This window comes from Rhinolophus ferrumequinum, chromosome 25 (assembly GCF_004115265.2).
Source record: "Rhinolophus ferrumequinum isolate MPI-CBG mRhiFer1 chromosome 25, mRhiFer1_v1.p, whole genome shotgun sequence".
NCBI lineage: Eukaryota > Metazoa > Chordata > Mammalia > Chiroptera > Rhinolophidae > Rhinolophus > Rhinolophus ferrumequinum.
Window position 1 is genome coordinate 6,386,204 of NC_046308.1, and position 20,888 is coordinate 6,407,091.

At 47.1% G+C, this 20,888-nt stretch overlaps 1 protein-coding gene across 5 annotated transcripts in view; it reads left to right on the forward strand.

Moving 5' to 3' along the window:
- Positions 1-20,888, forward strand: part of CCDC63 (coiled-coil domain containing 63) — a 55,398-nt gene that overhangs the window by 18,406 nt on the left and 16,104 nt on the right. For 2 of the 5 annotated variants that reach the window (XM_033097960.1, XM_033097962.1), the window contains 6 exons: positions 5,484-5,538; positions 5,775-6,008; positions 10,527-10,627; positions 11,022-11,185; positions 14,090-14,279; positions 20,150-20,269. In XM_033097960.1, the coding sequence (XP_032953851.1) occupies positions 10,619-10,627; positions 11,022-11,185; positions 14,090-14,279; positions 20,150-20,269 (483 nt within the window). In that variant the 5' untranslated portion in view covers positions 5,484-5,538; positions 5,775-6,008; positions 10,527-10,618. Of the gene's footprint in view, positions 1-5,483; positions 5,539-5,759; positions 6,009-10,368; positions 10,406-10,526; positions 10,628-11,021; positions 11,186-13,599; positions 13,979-14,089; positions 14,280-20,149; positions 20,270-20,888 lie in introns of those variants that run through there. The other 3 variants (XM_033097961.1, XM_033097964.1, XM_033097965.1) reach the window with 3 other exon arrangements.

The following is a 20,888-nucleotide window of genomic DNA, read 5'->3' on the forward strand; positions in this document are numbered from 1 at the left end:
AAGCCCACCTGGACAGGAGCTGTAGAGGTCGAGGTTCGCCGCTACCACCAGAGACGCCATGCCAAAGCAAGGGGGGCGTTGGAAAGAAATGCCCCACTTCTCTCCCCGCTGCCTCCTGATCTCCTGATGGTCCCTCCCATTGGCTAGACCCAACCTGAATCCAGAAGGCAAGCGAGCCCAGGGCTGATGGGGACCACAATCCATTTCTGGGGACACAAGACAAGCAGAGAACGGTGGAGAAAGAATTGGGGTGGTATAGGCAGAACAATACAGGCGTTCTATGCTCCACAGAGGTGGTTGTTTTTATAGCTATTTTGCAATACTCCAGAATGTCTCAGTAATAGACATGCCATAGTTTACTTTAAAAATCCTTCTCTGGGCCGGCCCGGTGGCTCAGGCGGTTAGAGCTCCATGCTCCTAACTCCGAAGTCTGCCGGTTCGATTCCCACATGGGCCAGTGGACTCTCAACCACAAGGTTGCGGGTTCAACTCCTCGAGTACCGCAAAGGAGGGTGGGCTCCGCCCCCTGCAACTAAGATTGAACACGGCACCTTGAGCTGAGCTGCCGCTGAGCTCCTGGATGGCTGAGTTGGTTGGAGCGTGTCCTCTCAACCACAAGGTTGCCGGTTCCTCAAGTCCCGCAAGGGATGGTGGGCTGCGCCCCCTGCAACTAGAAAACGGCAACTAGAAAACGGCAACTAGACCTGGAGCTGAGCTGCGCCCTCCACAACTAAGATTGAAAGGACAACAACTTGACTTGGAGAAAAGGCCTGGAAGTACACACTGTTCCCCAATAAAGTCCTGTTCTCCTTCTCCAATAAAATCTTAAAAATAAAAATCCTTCTCTGGTTCATCTTTGTAAAGTACTGTTTTGTTGAGGTACCATATACATATACAAAGGTAACATATCAGAAGTGCAGTGGGGTGAATTTTCACAGGTGAGCTTATCTATGTAACAAGGTCAAGAACTGGAACATGCTCTGCCCTTAGAAGCCCCCTGACTCCCCTTCGAGTTCCCTGTGCTCCAGCTCGCCTCCCTCAGGTCACCTGTACTCTGACTGCCAATAGCACAGGTTTACTCTCCACACCTTTGTAGTTTCAATAAACAAAATCCTTCAGTAAAAGCGATTTGCGGTCTGGCTTCTTTCACTCCACATGTTTATTTTGTTGATCTTGACTTATTTCCACTTGCCCTGTAGAAATAAGGTTGTAGTGGGCATCTTTGCGTCTATGGATTTTTTTTTTTGACTTATTTTCTTAGGATGATTCTCCAGATTTAGGTTTCCCGGGCTGAAGGATGTAAACATTTTTCTTGCTGTTGCTAGTTGAGGCCACATTACCTTCTGATGGATGTGTAGATTCCTTATCACTCCTTATCTCAGAAGTCTGCCACTGCGATTATAACCGGTGATTCTGGCTTCAGTGGAAGGAAAGCGGAGAGGGGGGCAGGTCTGGATCCCACTGGGGAGGAGTCTGAAACTCTAAATGCTGATAACTCCTGCTATCTTGATATATGATGGCTGTAAATGACAGAATCCTCTCGAAATGATGTAGGCAGACATGGAATTTATTAAAGGCCGGTAGGCAGCCCACGGCTTCTCTGGTGGGCTTGTGCCTCTGCGGCAGGAACAGAATTCCAATCCCCCGCCCCTGGGCCCGGGCACTTCAGCTCGTGGGCTCTGTTTTGTGCACTGGATGTTCAGCCAGCACCTCTGTCCCAAAATTCCCCAGGAAACTTCCCCCACATCTCATCGGCCACACCAAGATCTTGGGTGGGTGCAGTTTCTATACGATTCAGTGTTTTCCACCCAATTCTGGAACACAGATCAGGATTTTCTTAACAAGGAAGATGTGAGGGAAGGGCTTTGTGTGTGGCCAACCTTTGAGCAGTGCATATACTGGGGAAAAATGGCTGCCCCAGCCCTGGAGTCTCTTGGCTCCAGCACCAATACCTGCTAATCAGTCTTCTGTTTCTCAGGGAATTTTGTGTCCAAATTCCTTTTCCTGGGAAAGAACTTCTGATTAGTCTAAGCTGGGTGAGGTGTTCTCTTCTTGTCCAATGAACCATCGCAGAAGGGAGGACTTGGCGGCATGACATGCCACCAACATGGAGATTAGGCCACTCCGTAGGACTAAAGATGGAGTGGGGCTTGCACATGGGTGGCCTCCTTTGCTGAATTACCCAAAGACAAACTAAGCTAGTACCAAGGACACCAGTGAAGTACGGACACCCAAAAGCGTTTTATTTTTTTCAAAAAATAATTTGTTTTATTTTTAAAAGCCATCCTGGTAGAAATTAGAATCCTGTCAGACTGCCTGACCCCTATTTATGGATTGGTACTGTTCTTATCTTGAATGCCATGGGTGGGGTGAAATATTTTATGATCTTTTCAGGCTTTAAAATTCTTAATTTGGCCCTGACAGTCTGAAGAAATGAAGGCTCAGAGAGGTCAACTGATTTTTCTAAGAGCACACAGCAAACCAGTGGCAGAGCGCGGTTTGGACTAGCACCTGCATCTCTTAACACCTTGTCCAGTGTTCTTTTCATGATACCACTGTGCCCTCCCCGCCTGTGACCCGCTTTTTGAGAATTATTTTCAGAGTCTCTGAAGAGGGACTGTTGTGCTAACTGATCATGGCCCCCTCGTCCATGTGATTGGGCCAACAGTGGACATCAAATCTAGACTGGGTGAGTTGGGTTCTTTCCTGGGAAGTTGAAATTAGGACTCTGAGTTTTTAAAACTGGGCTCCAAAATGGGAACTTGTGAGAAGCAAAATGATTGGAAAATAGTCTTTAAAAATAAGAGGCCAGGTTGAGAAACCAGGTGATTCCAGAGAGAGAGAGAGAGAGCTGGAGAGAGGAGCTGCCTTGGTTTCTGACAGCTTTCTAGGTCTTGGTGCTTGGGATCTGTCTCCAACTTACACATAACAACTCTATATTCATATAATTTAGCATGCTTTGGGCTGCATGTAGTAGAAATTGCAATCCATATTGGCTTAAACAATAAGAAAACTGTTTATTCCTTTAATAAGAAGTGCAAAGCCAAGGTAGATTTCAAGCATGGTGTGATCAGAGTTCCAGCTACATCGTTCTGTAATTCTCTCTAGACTCTTCCTTCCATAATGTGTTGGCCTTGATCTCACAATGGCTTCCCTCATGGTTACAGGAGGGCTGCTAGCAACACCAGGGGCAACATACTTCCTTGTTCCATCCATGGAGCTAGAAAAAGCATCTCCCTGCAACCCTGCACTGTACGTCCCTCCTTTCTGTCTGATTAGCCCACCGTCAGTTGTGTGTCTATTCCTAGACCAGTTGCCGTTTCCAGGAGAATGCTATGCACAGATTGGCTTAAACTTAGGTCCTGGGTCCAATCATTGGCAAAGAAGATGGGATGGCTGTGATTGGCTAAGAGTAATCTAGATCCATCAATTCGTGTGTGTGTGTGTGTGTGTGTGTGTGTGTGTGTGTGTGAAAATAACTTCTCCTGGTCACGTAGGCTGAATGGGAGAGGGATGCTTACCTGAATAAATTGGGATCTGCTAGGAAGTGAGGAAGGGGGAACAGATGCTGGAGAGGCAAAAAAAAAAAAAAATTCATTTTGAATTATTTCAAGTGGGTTTCTGATCCTTTTAGTTACAGAGTCACTTGAACAATCAACTTCCTGGTCTGTGGCCAAATGCCTTTGCCCAGGCCCTCTGCAGCTTGATTCTAATTTCTTCCTCCATTCTGTAGATTCTGCTCCTGCCAACATTTCTCACCACTGGCTCATCGTTTTGGCAAGCTGGCGTCTTACTCTGCTCCAAGCCCTGCTGATGGAGCTAAAGATCCCTTCAGCAGAATTGATTCTGGCATGTTCTAATTTTAAAAGCCCTGCACTTCTCTGCATGGGGCATGCTGCGATCTGTGCCCATAAAGGCAGAGAGAGTAAATTCTTCTGAGAAAAACCTATTTTTAACAAGTCCCGAAACTAATTGAACTTAGTCATTTTTCAGTTGTTGACACTTGAATGTGTGATTCAATGGGCTATGTAGGGAGCTGAGGGCCAGAGTGGCCCTTTAAATATCAAAGAGATGGCAGATATCAGATTACGGAAGAACTGCTCAGGTTTGGAGCTGTGGTTTCACCCACGGTTGTGGTAAAGCATCGGGCTCTAGAGACAGACAGCCGTGGCTTCAAATCTTGGCTCCGTCACTTACTACAGAAGTCACTCTGTAAAATGAAAATGGTTACACTTGTGCCAAAACACTTTGTGAACCTTGAGAAGGAATATATCTGTCAAGAAGGACTCCTGTGGTTAACTGGGCACAAATTCATAACCAGAGTCTAGCAGCCATTGCTGACAGAGGCCTCCCATGCACTCTGCATTTCAGGGAAAAGCCATAGACTGAGCTCTCAGCCTCCTCCTGCACTAGTATGTTCGTGTTGGTTGAGTCAATCCTTGTAATGGAACTCCTGGCATCATCTTTCGACCACTAGGCTGAGACCTGCCCTATTCAATCTATAGACTTATTTGCATCTACACTGACCAATCAGAGCTGCTCCATAACGACCAATCAGAATGCGCATTTCTGACCAGTCAGGACAGTGCTGTCTGGACCAAACAGACTATGCAAATTTGGATCCCTCATCAGTATAAAAATGGACAAATTGGGAAACAGGGCAGGAACTTTCTCTATAAAAGGCAGGCTCCTCCTTGTCTCAGGAGAGCATATTTCTGGCTTCCACCGGAGGTTGTATTTCCCTGGGTTTGCAAATTGTTCACCTGAATTAACCTGAACTTTTATTGGCAACTTTGTGAGTCATCAAGGCCTGACATGAGGTTCCTCATAATTTTTATTTATTCTATTATACTTGGCATTAATATTTACATGTTTCTTTGCAGAAAATGTTAATGTGTTTGATTTTGACATGTTGCCCAAACCCCACAGATAATATACTGTCCCACTAACTTCCTTCATGGTGACAACATGGCTGCCATCAGCGTTGGGGCCAACATTCTTCCTCGTGTACTATATTACCTTCCTGAAACCAAAAACGTGGTGCTTACCCTAAAATACATCTTATCCCAAGAGTTTAGGGATAAGAAAATGGAGATTTTAGTATGACTGGGCTACAGTTCACTCAAGGGGCAAGGAAATAGGTAGAAATCACATAAAATTAAAAGTACCCTAGAAAACCATTACCCCTAATCATTACCCCTAATCATTTCCTTCAGCAGTGTCGCTGCTTCTTGAGTTTAGCCCCAAAGGAAGTGGTCAGCTTGTATTTCAGGGCCATTTGTATTTAAAAATGTACATCTTTGAGCTAGCAGGCTGTTAGGCTAGTGAAAAATGTTTGCCAGGAGTCACAGGTGACCTAGGTCAGACTGGGATTCCCCTTGTTATGCTCACAGAGGGTGCTGGTGGGTGCCGCTTAAGAAAACTCATGGGCAAATTCCCCTGCACTGGCAAAGTTGTCTCTTCAATTATTATTATTTTTTCAGAACAAGAAGAATCGGGTTCCTTTGTGTTCGTGCATGTAAAGCTCATACTCAGCAGGTAAATACGTGTGAGTGTGAGAGCGGGAGAAGGGGTCAGGGTAGGATGATGATGAGTGGAGATGGGAATAAATGAGAGAGGAGACGGAATGGCAATGAATGGAGGTGTGCGTGGCTGAGTCAGGGAAGGAGAGCATTGAGTCAAGAGTCACTCATGAGGGTCCTGCTCGTCTAGTAAGGGGTCGCTGAGGAGTTTCTTGCCCTTCGTCCCCCAACCCCAAGCTTCTCTTTCACCAGCTGCCTCCAACCCCTACCTAAGGGCCCTGCGCCCTCCCAGCGCGTTCCAGGGGAGAACACCCCGCTCTGTGCGGGTCACAAAGCTGCCTGTTCCAGGAGTCTGAGAGCACCCTGATGTGGAACTCGGGGTTGGCACAGCGTGACCGTGCAGCCAGCAGTCCTCCCGGCGCTGTCGGACGCACACTGCAGGTGCCTTGGGACACGCGGTTGCAGCGCTCCCGCAGGCGGCCCCTGGTAAGTTTCCCCGCTGTGCGGCTCCACCTGCTGCTCCTCAGCGTTCCCTCCTGGGGAAAAGCAAAGCCGTGGCTGGCCGCAGCCCCTCCAAACTCTGGGCTGCCCTAAACCTGGAAAACATCATGGCCCTCCTCAATTAAGCATAAATAAATTACAATGTGTAAAATAACTCCAAGAAAGTCTAACAAACTTCCATTTCACTCCATAATGATCCCCCAGTTTTTAAAAAACTTTGTGGGTGTTACTGCATCCCTTCTTGGCTAGTGTCCCAAGCTTATGTTTAACATTCCACCGGGTTATGCGGCCCCAGCTCTGTTTTTACAGCTCTCCTCTCTCAGAGCTGGTATTTATAATATGCATAGTAGCCTCTCCCGGGGGCCCTGTAGAGTCCTTCATGAGTCAGGCTTCTTTTTACTTTTGAAGGCAGTTTGTTAAAATTCAGCAGCAGAAGAGGAGCTGGTCTCCCCTACCCCAGCTCATTAAATATTAGACAGTAAAGATGATATCTACCTGGCAGCAGCTTTCATTCATTCAAACAGTATTTGCTACCAGCTTATCATGTGCCCCAAACTACAGATACTGTAGTGGATAGACTGAGGCCCAGGGAGTGAGAGGCACTTGCGTGATGCCCCCTGAACTGGACTGCTGAATTTCTCAGCACTTTCTGTTGCACACACTGGTCCTCAGATGTAGGCAACTTGAAGATTCTTCCCAAGGACTGCAAACTCAAATTCCTGCTGGCTCCAGGCAGTTACAGGAAATGTGGGAATTGGGGGGGGGAGGACTTAGGCCGTAGGGAGGAATGGAGCCTGCGGCCAGGAGAGAGAGAGTGCATGACCCACGTTCACATTTTAAAACACTGCCTGCTAAGCAGAACTGAAGGAAGGTTGAATTTGCTCTGTGGACCTTGAGTCTGAGACCCCTGAATGAGAGGGTGGTGTGCCTGAGGCCAGTATACCTGTGGGGCTCTCTGAAGGCCCAGCTGTGAGAATGGGGTAGATCTATTCTCAGGGAACAGAGTGGGCCCAGCCCAGAGGGCACAGAAAGGGAAAGGCCTGTGTGGGCATCTGGAAGCTGGAGAGAAGCCAGTGTCCTGGGGGAGCCTGGTTCTGTGTGTGTATGTTAATTCCAGGTCTTGGAAAAAACACACACCACAACAAATTAACTCAAGGGCAAGATAAATGGATACTTGAAAATCCTGATTCCCAAACAAGCTACATTCATTAAACACTCATTATCTGCTAGGCATTGCTCTAAGAGCTTTGTACACATTATTTTCTGCTGAGGGTGGGTGTGGGTATCCCCTTTCTACGGATGAGGAAACTGAGGCTCAGAGACGTAGAATTACACTGTCAATGAATGTCAGGTATACGTGAGTTATGCTTTTAGAAAGGTGCATTACAGATTCATTTAGAACCAAAAACACTCTTGAATATAGAAAAGCCCCTGAATGGGATGAAATTGGAGATGCATAAAGTTCCAGAGTTGAAAGAAGTCCCAAAGTGAGCATCCTTTGCCCAGACCTTATCGGTCAGGTAAATCCTGTTACAGCCTCTACCCCCACCTTGAAGGCTCTTCCAGAAATAATCAAGCTGTGGAACCTGCCTGTGGGAATTTTCCAACGTTAGATATTTTCCTTCAAATACAATTTCCAAAAATTCAATTAGTTCCCAAAACCTCTAGAAACCATCCAGAACATATCGGGGAAAAGCCAGAGGTTCCTATACTGTCAGCCACTATTGTCCTATCAGCCAGCAGCGTGAGACTCATTATCAAGGTAGTGGATCATGTAAAATAGGAATGCTGTCAGCTGCAGAGAACAAAATGCTTGATAAGAAAGCCTTAAACAATAATGACACATGATTTCATTTAACAAGAAGGTAGGCAGTTTCCAAGGATGGGGCAGTGGCAAACTGTCAATAAGGATCTAAATTTCCCCCATCTTTCTTCTTTGTTCTCCTCAGTGTGACAGTGATAGTTCTCCTCATGGTCACAGGATGACTGCTGCAGTACCAGCCATCATGCCTTCACAATAATTCCAAAAGTGAAAGAAAGAAGAACATGGACAAGTTCTTTTTGTCACAAAAGAATAGGAATAGACTTCTCCTTCTGTCTCATTGGCCAGATCTGGGTCACATGCCCATCCTTAGACCAATCACTGACAAAGGGAAGTGAGGTTACTATGGTTAGTGGGAACCAATCACAATTCATCCAATGTGACTGGGCACATTGAGGAAGGACAAAGTCAGAGTCCTGTTAGAAAGGAAGAAGTTAGCATATTCTTAGAGTAAAGCTAGCTGCTGTAACAAATATATCCCCACATTTCATTGGCTTAATACAACAGAAATTAATTTATTTTTGTAAGGGTCCAATGAAGATGTTGCTAGTTGGTAGGTGACTTCTTCTACCAGTTGACTTCAGACATGTGTCTTGTGGCTCCACCCATCTATGGCTCCTTCTCCCATATGGGGGAAGAGAAGATGGAAACGTCACATCCACTTCTTAAAAGTCATGGTCTGAAAGTGACACACTTCCCCTCTGTTCACATCCTATTGGTGGGAATTCATCACATGGCCTCACCTGGGTTTAGGAGGAGCTGGGAAGTGTAACCCCTGTCCACATAAGCTACTTCAAGGGACAACTCTACATCAAGGGGAAGTGGCTGTTGGGGAGGCAATTAACTGATCTCTTACAGAGTTGATCTTATTACATCATTGCTTTTAAAGAACATCCAGGCCTTTCCAGATCTTTTTGCCAGTCACTTCTCAGTGGGTGCTGCCATCTACACTAGTCCACATAGCACTCTCTGAACACTCCTTTTATTCACTTGCTTGCCTCTCAACCTTTGCCCATGTTTTACACTTTACCCAGAATTCCTTCTCCACTTTTCTTCTCTGCTTGGTGAACTTCCTATTCATGTTTCAAAGACCAAATGAAAAGTTGCCCCCTTTGTGGAGCCTTTTCCACTGTTTTATCCTGGGCAGGATTTATAGCACCTGGAAGGCTGACTTATCACTGAATTCCTTGCAATGCTTAGCACACAGTAGCGGCTTAGTTTGTGTGCTAAATGCACCTCAGTGCTTTAGACATGAGAACTCATTTGGTAGCAAGTGATAGAAGACGCATCTCAAATTGCCCTAAGAGAATATATTGATTTATGTATTGGAATGACCGAGAGGTATCTTCAGGCTTGGCTGTATCCAGGGGCTCAGCTGATCTCCCCAAGGTTCAATCTCTCTTTATTTTGTCTTTTCCATGTTAACTTTATATCTCAGGTTCCTTGCAGAGTCAAGATAGCTGCCAGCCACTCCCAGCGTGATTCACCTAAGTTCAAGTGCAGCGGGAAACAGTCTCTTTTACTGAGTGTGCAATCTTAAATTCCACTATTCACTCTGCTTGGACTAGCCAGGGTCATATGTCTATGTACCTGATCTGATTCCTTAGGCTTGATGGCTGGGATTATGTAGATTGGCCAGGGATCTGGCCCTCTGATTGGCCCATCCAGAATCATATGTTCCAATCCTGAAGGTGATGGGGTGGGGTCAGCCCCAGAGGGACTAAAAATGATGGGGGTGGGGGCGCGTGGCTTCCCACAGGAAATCCCAGGTATTGTTACCAGGAGATAGAGGAACACTAGATGCCCTGCAAACCCTCATAAATACTCATTGCACTGGACCTTCTCCACAGGAAACAACCCAAATCATATCAGCCGCTGTTTACTGAGCACTTACTATGTGCCAGGCTCAGTGTCTAACATGCTCAACAACCTGTTGAAGTGGCTTCTAGAATTTCTATTTTCCAGAGAAGGAAACTTGAGGCCTACAGAACGAAGTGACTTGCCCAAGGTGAATAAGTGGCTGAGAAGTAATTTTTGCGGAGATCTGATGAGTGACACAACCAATGCTTTAAACCACTGTACTGCAGGACCTCAGTGGGTGGCAAAGCTAGAAGTTTCTGCCTTAGGAATCTAGTCCATGAAGTCTGGGAGTTGGAGTGTAGTGGGTCTCACAGCCCTGTATGGCTTATAGGGTTAACATTGTCCCCTTCTCTGAATACCTATGGGCCAGATGAGGTTCAAGTTGTGACATGATAAAAATGCCTCTCAGTATCACTGGCTCCTGCTTTAAAAGGCAAGGGGTGTGCGTGTGCCCCACCGCTGTGGCTCAGTGAGTCTCGCTTTAACTCCATCAGGGGACACACTGCCCTGATGCCATTTGTCCCTTCTCCTTTCAGGACTCAGGGAGCAGAAGGGTAACCGACACACCGGAACCATCTGCCTGGTTCCTAATAATAAATTGTAAGAGGAAGAGCTTTCAGACAAACATTGCTTTAAAAAACAAGAAACCTCTTCTCATCCCCGGGCAGCCATCTGCCATGTCTTCCTCATGTGCCAAGCGGTGGGAAGAGGAAGGGACTGGGGTGGGGGTGGGGAATGGCGGCAGGGAGAGGGTACTGCAGGGTCCTGCACTGCCAGAAGGGGAGGCTCACAAGTTCTCTTCCTTTTCTCATTGTGGACAGGGCACTGCAGAGAGAGAAAGGAGCACCTGTTTGTTGGCTTTGACCTCCCTGGTTCCGGTGTCTGATCAGAGGGAAAGCAGGATTCCTTCAAGATGCCGATGGTAAGTAATCAGAGCTCCTGTGTACAGAGAGCTAACTGCGAGTCACGCATTGTGTTGTCCACTGTGCACATATCAGCTCATCTAATCCTGACAACAAATCTATAGGTGCCCATTTTGTAGATGAGAGACTGGAGGCTCAGAGACATTAAGTGACTCACCCAAGGTCACACAGCAAGGCTACCTCTGCATTATGCAATAATGAGGACTAGCCTTCTCTCCATTCTGCAACCCCGGGGTGTGGGTTTCCATGGAACAGATAAGCAGTTGACATCATCCAAGGGTAGTCTTCCACCTCCAGCCTTGCCGCAGGCACCCCCTGCTGCTCTCTGCCCTTGAGCTAAAATGTGGGCTTCTCTAGTCACCTAATGCCCACCCCTGTCTCACCCAATCGTAGAAGCACAGGAGAAAAGACTCTGAAGAACCCCAGCAACTTTCAGAGAAGGTCAAAGAGAAGCTGGCTGAGGTGGAACTTCGGAAGCTGAGGCAGCAGTTCCGGAAGATGGTGGCAAGTCGGAAGTCCTTTAACTTCTACTCCCAGCAGAAGATCATGAACCAGCAGTAAGTGATGGTTGGAGTTTGCACTGAGTGAAGTGGGAGAAAATTTTGGGTTTAATTTCATGGGGCTTGCCTTCACATGTGACCTTGGATCAGGGACCTACTTCTGAATCCCATCTGGGGACCACTTGGGATAGCTTTAGCAGGTATAGAATCCGGGATAGAATCCGGGTGTCTCAGGGACTCCAAGGGGAGCAGGCCACCTGTGTCCCAGGTAAGGACCCAGATGGGAAACCATTTCCGGGCCCTGTTTCTTTCTACACCTGGATTTTGTTCTTCTCTCTCTGAATCTCAGCTCTGGCTGGTGGGAGATGGCCACCCCCAACTCTTAGCCTACTGAGAGACTCACAGAGAGACTGCTGTAAATCAATTCTAAGACCCAGTTCTCAGGAGCGGGAGAATCTGATTGGCTCAGTTTGGGTCAGGTGTCTACTCCTGGTCCTATCAGCTGTGGCTGGAGGCTGGGGCATAGACACAAAATGGCGATGGGTGTCATTCCCATGGTTCTAGAACTGCAGGTGGGGAGTGTCCAGAGAAGGGGAAAGCAGTCTGTGGACACCCCACAGGACGTTTCCTGCGTGCATGTCCTTATGGGATCTGCAATATAGAGTGCTTGAAATTGGGTTGCCCTAGAATTATCATGTGTGTAGTTTCTTTGGGCAATAGGAAAGTGTTTGTGGGGGTGGAATAAACATTAAACAGGCGTCCTTAGATTCCCTCCAAGGGAATGTAATTCCTTAGCTGTATCCATAACTAACGTTTGTACAGGCAGGAACTGCCCGTTATTAGATAGAAAATCTTACTGTTAGATGATACGTGAGGTTTAGAGGATAGGGAAAAGGGATTCTGTAGATTTTCCATGGATTTGACTCACTCAGAGCCACTGCTAGTCCATATGGGATCTTCCTGAGAGTTAGAAAAAGGGACCCTTTCTCAAGATACTTTACTGCCATCTGTTGGAAACATTGTCATCGTGTAGGGATTTGGTTAGAACAAGACAAACTGCCTCGCAGAAAAGTGTAATAAATCAACAAATCGATGATATTTTTTCAAGCAGACGATGCTGCTTTGGGCTGTGCAGTCCGCAGCCTGCACGTCGGTGCCTGCGGCCCTGGTTCACAGTCGGCCCCCGGTGGGCATCAGGAGGGCCTCCTTCCTGGCGCGTCTCTGACAGTTTGTCTCGCGTCACCCTTCTGCACTGCACTGTCCCTTGCCCCAACCCATTTGATCTGGCTTCAGTGTGATGGCACTGAAAGGGAAGGAGTGGAGATTTTCAGTGCTTCCGAGTGAAACACCTAAACATAGGGCCTGAGCTTGGGTGAGGTGCCTAGGGTGCCATATGAGTGTTTAAGGAGGTGCTTTTACCCAGTGCCGACCCTGCACCTGCTCCACCCTGAAAGTGAAGACCTCCTTATATTTTGGGGGCTCTTCACTCCCCTCACCGTAGTCGCAGCCCTGCCTACAAGACGGAAGACCTTCCTCTGACTTTGACCCCTCTGAAAGCCTAATTCTGATGGACTCTTGTCCTCTGCCTCTCTTTTCTCTCCACCTTAATAAAGATCCCCCCCACTTCCAAGAAGGGCTTCAATGGCGGCAAAAAGTCCCAGCTGCCAGGTTTAGAAGACTAGATGCACTAGAAATGGGTCCACTCACTGGTCCCTAGCCACACGTGGCTGTTTATATTTGCAATTAGTTAAATACAATTTAAAAATTCGGTTCTTCAGTTGTACAAGCCACATTTCATGTGCTCAGGAGCCATTTGTGCCTGGCGGGTGCTATTGGACAGCGCAGCTAGAGACCATTTCCATCCCTGCAGAATGTTCCGTGATGGTGCTGAGTGGATGGTGCTGTTTTAGGACAGTGGTCGGCGAAGGACGGCAAAGGACGGCCCATGGGCCAAGTCTGGCTGGCTGGCTGTTTCTGTAAAAAAAAAAGTTTTGTTGGAGCACAGGCACAACCATTCGTTTGTGCGTTGTCTGTGGTTACTCAGTGGAGTAGTTGCAACAGAGACCTCTGGCTCACAAAGCCTAAAATAGTTACTCTTTGGCCATTTTTGCAGACCCAGGCCCCAGAACATTCTTTGCTGTTCTAGCGTGGTGCTTCGAAAACTCTAATGGGCATCTGAGACACTTGAGGATCTTGTTACAAAGCATGTTCTGATTCAATAGTTCCCAATTGGGGCCTGAGCTTTTGCATTTCTTTAAGTTTCTGAAGGACATTGAGGCAGCTGGTCTGCCAACCGCACTGAGCAGCGGTGGAGGGTCCCCAGAGTTTGTCAGAAACTCAGCCTCTGTACCACTTCCTGTTGTTCAGTCACTTGAGACTTCTTTTCTCTTTTCAAAATCCCCATTTGCCCATCCCCCATCCCCCCTCCCATCTGCAGAGTAGACAGAGGGAGAGAAGGGAGGAGACTCATGTCAGCCAATTTAACAAATCCTTAGCGCCCTGAGTAGAGAAACTGGTGGAGGTTAGAGGTTGCTGTGTCTCCCTGTGTTGGGCAAAACTGAAAAATTCTGTCTCATGGGTTTGCCTCTCATCGGAGATAATTGGCTATAAAGTCTGGAAAGGAAGTCTGCAAAATCAGACAGATGCCAGTGAGCTGGGGACAAAAGAGAACGTGGGGGCTCCCACCATGTCTGGGTCATGGATTTTGACAGGCACAACTGCACATGGTTTCTTAGGGGGGAAATGCCCCTCAGAAAGACGGAGCAGTAGAAGTTGCAGTGAACTGGGTCGCAGGCGATCTGAGTTTTAGACCTGGACCCCAGACGTGGGCAAGTCCCTTCCACTGCTCAGGTGGGATGTACCTCTCTTGAGTCTCCTTTCACAGTAAAGGAGTCTGGAGTGTCTGTCTGATCAAAGTAAACTCGGGGGTTTAGGGTTCATCGTGTGCTGCTCTCCCCACAGAAAGGAAATCAAGACCCTGCAAGAGGAGCAAGATGAGATCACCCTGCTTTTGAGTCTCATCAAGTCTTCCAAGAACTTGGATCTGGATGAGAAAAACTACATGGAGCTGCGTTTCCTGCTGCAAACCAAGGAGGACTATGAGGCCTTGATTAAATCGATGAAAATGCTCTTGGCTGAACTGGATGAGAAGGTATGGTCTTTCTCTTAAAGGGTAAACCAGAACACAGAGAAAGGGGAAGTGGTGGGGGACATACCCATGATGCCCTAGGCCAGATTTGACATCCCACCCCCTCTTCCCCTATCCACCTAAACTTTTCTAAATGTGACCGTGGTCACTACCTCTACCACCTGTAACCTCTGATCTCCCAGTTCTATCGACCTATTTCTCCACTGTGATCTCCAGTGCCTCCCCACTAGACTTAGAATCCATTCCCAAATCCTTACTGTATCTGTATCAATCAGGAGTTGTTAGGTTATGTTGTAGTAACAAACATCCCCGCGCTCCACTCAGTGGTTTAAAATATAGGTTGCTGCAAAAGTAATTGCGGTTTAAAAGGTTAAAAATAATAGCAAAACCACAATTACTTTCGCACCAACCTAATAATAAAGGTTTCTTCCTCATTCATCCTTCATGTCTATTGGGGATTCGCTAGAGGCTCCTGTGTCTTCTTATCCTGGGACCAGGCTGATAGGATCGTGACCAATTTGAACATTATCAGGTGTTGTGGTAGAGAAAAAGAGAGCTCTGGAGCGTCTCACACTGGCAATTGAATGCTTCGGTGATGTGTCACTTATGCGCCTGACTCATTGGGTCAAAATAGTCTACCAAACCTATAAATACCCCACATACCTATACCCAAAGTAGTCAGCTCTACTCATCCTCGGAAGGGTCCAGGAAGTGTAGCCCTCCCATGGCTCTGACATTTGCTGCATGTCCCTTACTATGGCTTGAAAGGCCTTCATGATCTAGATCCTGCCGACCCCTCTGGCCTTATCCCACACCATTCCCTCCTTCACTGATCTCACCCCAGCTGTAAAAGACTTGTTTTCAAATATGCTCAGTCTTTTTTCACCTCAGGGCCTTTGCACACACCCCCGACCCCCGGCTGCTTATCCTTTAGGTCTTAACTTAAATGGGACTTTCTCAGGGAGGCCTTTTCTGGCCCTCTCTCTAGTTTAAAGTAACCCCCCTTTTATTAGTCAGGTCCCTGGCCAGGAACAAATAACATGCTCAGTGGGGCGCTTTGAGAAGAGTATTATGAAGGGGCGATTTACAAAGGTGTGAGCACGGAGTCGGGACGCTGCAGCACTGTAGGGTGAGGGACAGTGGGCAGGAAGCTGGAGACACGGAGGGGTCAGGGGGATAAATACCCCAGCCTCTCTCTCCTAACCCTCAATCCCCAGTGCAAAGGAGCCACTGTGGACGCCTTCCAGGTCAGCTTCCCAGGGCACAGAGCAAGGTGTGTGGAGCAGGCTGGAGAGTGGATCTCAGGGGGCAAACAGAAGATCCCAGCACACCCCTTTTCCCTCTTTCATGGCACCTCCTTCATAGCACTTCTCACAATGGTACTTATGCCTCAATACGGGTGTCGTCTAATGTCTCCCTCACCTGCACCTCCCTGAGGGCAAGGACCATGTTGGTTTGTTCCCCATCATACCCACTGCGCCTGTTCCATGCCCAGTACATACTAGGTCCTCAGTAAATATTTACTGGCTGGATGAAGCTGGAAATCTCTTTCTAGCTTTCCTCTGCTTCAAACGTCAGTAATTTCTGTTGTTCTTGCGATCAAGGCCGACTCCTGGTAAGGTCTGCCCGCTGTGCAGCATCACAACCTCCTGCCTCTTCCACCCTCTCTCCTGCCCCCTCCTCCTCCGTGTCCCATCCACACCTGTCTCTCACTTCTGGCCCTTGGCACACGCTGTTCCCTCTTCCCTGGAGGGCCCTTCCTGGCCCCCTCTGCTTGGAGAAGTCCTATTCATCCTTCAGGTCTCGGCTGAAATGCTGTCCCTGCAGGATAGTCATGCTTTCATCTTTCCCTGTGAGGTGTCCCTACTGTGCGTGTCCACGGGACCTTAAAGTCCTCTCTCCTAAAGCTCATCATGCTTCATGGCTTGTTTCCAGTCCTGGACTGTAACTTCCCTGCGGGCAGGGACCTCTCTGTCTGGATTACCGTTAGACCTCTGTTGTCTGGCACAGAGGAAGTCTTTAATAAACATTGATGAATGAATGCATGCATGCATGAGAAAGGAGACAATAAAAGTCAAGAAAAAGGAAAACTGAAGAAAAAATGGGGACACGGGTCCTCAGAAACATCAGGAAAAGGCAACCTAGTTTGGGATCCTCAAAAGAACATGGTGCTCACTGCCCAATGCAAACACCTTTTTTGCCCAATTCGATCCCAGGGTGGGCAGGTCCCAGAATCCCCTCCTGCTGTGCCCACCACACAATGCCCAAAGCTTGGTCTTTGCAAAGGGTTGCTGGAGGCAGGGGCCCTGGCTGACCTCACAAAACCACTAATCAGCCTGCGCCTTCATCTGGGGAAGAGCGTCTTTGTAGGCAATCCATTTCCGTCAGTGCAGCCTTGGATACTGTCTCCCATTGGGCCAAGGCCAGATTACTCTCAGCATCACAAAAAGCAGCATCTGACATAAAGGCGCCAAAGGGAATGGGATGCTGAATTTCGTCACAAGCGCCACCAGGAAATGCTGACACCCCAGCTTCCTTTGACAAGGAGCTGGAGCCCAAGGACTCGGGTCACTTGGGCAGGGGCAGGCATCCCTTTAGAGCTGGCAGGGCTGCAGTCTGCAGATGCTACCCTCCCATACGTTAAAATGAGTCCTTTGTTTTATTTCATAGGTGAGTTGGTGGGGGTTTGTGTTAGGATACTGCCTGTGCATAGAACAGGTGAGGAGAACAAAGTAGAACAGGGAACCGGACTTGGCATGAACCTGACTTTGTCAGGTCCGATGAAGCTCTCTGTTCTTGCTCTGAGGGGATTTGGCAGGGAATGTGTGTGTGTCCCAGGTAAAGCCCAAAATCTGGCTAATGTCAGTCATAAACACCATTCATTTGCGTCACCAGTGTGAGACCCAATGGTTCTCTTGATGTCTGGTCATCTAAGCCCCCGTCTTGTTATTGATGGACCTGTGAGAATGTGTTGGGCTGCACGTAATAGATTTCTTGACTGGAAGCAGTTGGGAGAACAGAGGTTTGTTTTTTTCACATAATAAGATGTTTGTCTAGAAATAGGCCATACCAGGATGGTTGTACAGCTCTTCAGTGATGGGGTACTCTTTTTCTGTCTCATCTTCTTGGTTGGCCCTCCCCTCATGGTCAGAAGGTGACTGCCAAAGCTTAGCTGGTACACAGCTTCTCATATAATCACATTGAAAGGTATGAAGAAGGGATGGGAAGTGTTCTTACATGATAGTCTCTTCTTATTAAGGAGAGAATGTTGCACAAAATTTCACAGAAGGATTTTGCTGGAAAATCCTTCCAGCAAATTTCCCCTCATTAGCCAGGGCTGGGGTATATGCCCATTTCTAGGCCAATCACTGCAAAGGGAAATGGAATTTCCATAATTGGTCCGGGTAGACCAGGGGTCGCAAACTACAGTCCATGCCACCTGCCTGGCCATTGTTCGCAACCTCTAGGATAGATTTTTCTCTTGCTGTCCCATGGTGATGGCTGAGACTATGCCGTATAGACTTTCCCGAAGGCTTGGGGATACCTGAAAGGGATTAAAACTCAGGGACACTAACTGGATCTCAGATGCAACCGCTCCCAGAATTCATCAACCCAAGCTCTGCACTCCCAGGAGGCACTGGGGTTCCTTACTCCCAGCTAGAGGCCAGCCTTCATGGGCCTACGACTTTAACTTTTACTGAGGACATTTACTTTTTACTGAGCAAGTAGGACATAGGTGGCCTCAGCTTTGCTTCACCTGCTTTAAAAGGTGACAGCAGCCACACCTTCCGCGGCACCTTGACCCTGAAACCTCCCAACCCGTCTGCCTGTGGGCCTCAGAGGAAGGGGTGCCTGCTGCCCTTCTGCAAGGCCAGGCCCCTCCCTCCACGAAGACCTGGCTTCATCAGTGACCGTCCTCACTTTTCTCTTCACCCTCTCTTTCCTTGTCTCTTTTATTTAAAACAAACAAACAAACCCTAAAAACCAAGCACAAAAAACAAAATAAAACGCAACATTCCTGGAATTCCAAATTAGTTAGTGGCAGCTTTTCCCCTTTCTAGAAGTGTCTAGAAGTTGTCCACATTCAGTTTGCCTTTCTAGGGTAGGCATTGTCCCCAGTACCACTCCCAGTGGTGAAAGCAATGTCCCCTGTGCTAAAACTGCTGTCTCCGGGGTCACCAAGGACCTTGGCCTCCAAACCCAGTACTTTTGCCTCAGTTTCCAGCCAGAGACTTTGGATCTGTGAATACCACACTCTCCAGTAGGAAAGGACCCGCCAAATACACAGCCTGCTTGTGGATCCCTTTAGGACAGTGGTTCTTAAATCTATCATTCCTAGCACCCATTTCTTTTCCTTCCTCCTTAGGGAAACTTCCTTTCTTCTTCCTCCTCCCCCCTGAATTATTAATTCTACAGTCAAGTGCACACATCTTAAGGGTACAGCTTGATGAATTTTTACATATTTATACACCTGTGTAACCATCACCAAGATAAAGATATAGAACATTCCAGCACCCAGAAGGTTTCCTTGGGCCCCTTCCACTAACTCCCCACCAAGGAACCCCTATTGTGACCCCTAGAATCACAGATTCCTTTTGCCTGCATATAAATGGCCTCTTCTAGGACGCGTTCTTTGTGTCTGACTTATTCCACTCAGCGTTATGTCTGCCAACACCTCTTTGTGACAGCAAATATTTTGCGACACCTCCTTCATAATCCTGAACTGAAATTCATAGGTGATGTAATCCTTCACCCTTACTTAATCTTTTAAATCAATATGATGCCCTAATGGTAATATAAAGGAAAAATGAAAGAAAGTTATTTATACTGAAATTTTTCATTTGAATAAGTGTAAAATTATGTATTTTGATATGTGAATATCATAGTTCCGGCCTGACTTGTCTAGAACAGGGCCAGCAAACTGTGCAGAGCAATAGCTAGTAAATATTTCGTGGGCCACAATGCACCTACTCCACTCGGGAAGACAGCCATAGACAATAAAGAATGGGCGTGAATGTGTGCTAATAAAACTTTATTTACACAAACAAGCAGTGGGCTGCATTTGGCCAAGGGGCCGTAGTTTGCAGACCCTTGGTCTGAAAGATGTAGTCAGAGGCGTGTTACTGACATGCAGAATCACTGAGGGTTCCACCCTGTAGGCGAATTTGGGCTCAAATAACATGATCCAGGTTGTGCTGGTAACACAATTTCCAAAATGACCAACTCTTGGTGAAGTTCCAAACAAATTAAAGAGCATTCTCTTGATTTATACAGTGACTACATTCCTGGATGATTCAGTAGCTTTCAGAACTGAATGAAAAATACTGTGTGTTTCTATATAGAAGAAAGTTTGATTCTAGGTACAGAAAATCATAGAGGTTTTCCACCTGCGTAACATCCAGAGGGGCACTGGACAGTCACAACGGATGGGGGACAATTTTTGGATGTTTGGTGCTGTCTCACATGTCGCAGGATGTGTGACATCTCATGACCCACCCATTAAGTGCCACTAGTGTCCCATCATTGCAAGAGCCAAAACACACTCCACAAGGTTACAGAAGGCTCTTTATGGGGGACAATGCCACTTCTGCTGGAAACCATGTCTTTAGAGTAAGGTGGAATTTACGCCCACGAGTGAGTGAAATTTATTTGCACGGATGAGAGTAAAAACTCAAAACTGCCTCATTTTACCCCAGACTGTCTAAGACCAAGTTGAACTGAGCAGGAACCCGAGAGAGAAATAAAAATTCCATTTATAGGAAAAGAAAGAACATTACAGTTTTTGTTTTAGCACACTTGAGTTAGTGAACTGTTGAATTTGTACCCATACAGATGTTAACACAGCTGGGTTTTCCGTCTGTCTCTTTTTTCAGATTGCTCAGATGGAGAAAAAAATTATAGACCAAAAACAGATCTTCACAAAAATACGGGAGGCCAATAACCTCCAGAAACTGCAAAAACAGATCCACGTGTTGGAAACCCGTTTAAATCTCGTACGTAAAGTGTTCTCTGCAGCTCTGCTTCCCTTTGCTCCGATAAAGAATGATGTCTGTGGAGCCACTGGCAGAATATACGCATTTAGTGGTTGACTCAGGAGGTGGTGAACTAGTGCCTGGCAACCTGTTAGGATTTACCGTCCACCCACTGTGTTCTTCCCACTCGGTTGCATTCTCTCTTATTGGCCCATTGTTACCCAAGGTGCCCTTCTCCTTGCTCTCAGCATCTTAGCATGTGATGTTGTTCCCCCACCCTGTACCCCAAGCCCCAACCCCTTCTGGGATGCCTACTCTTAGTTCCCTGCTTCAAAATCTCCTGCATGTTTTCAAGAAGCAGCTCAAATATTACCCATCACCAGGCAGAATTAGTTAGCCCTTCTTCCCCCACGCCTCTATTTGGGCTAGTGCCTTTTGGGTCTCTAAGAAATATTAGGCATACACATGCATAACTTGATAAAGAGAATAGTGGTGTTTCCTGATCACCTTCAATCTATGGTGACTTTGCCACTAAGCAGGATTCTCTAAATTGCAAATTGGGTGAAGCATAAAAGGTAATGTATTGGTCATAGAACTGAAAAATTCAGGGGGAGAAGTGGTACCTTTAGGCATAGGTGGA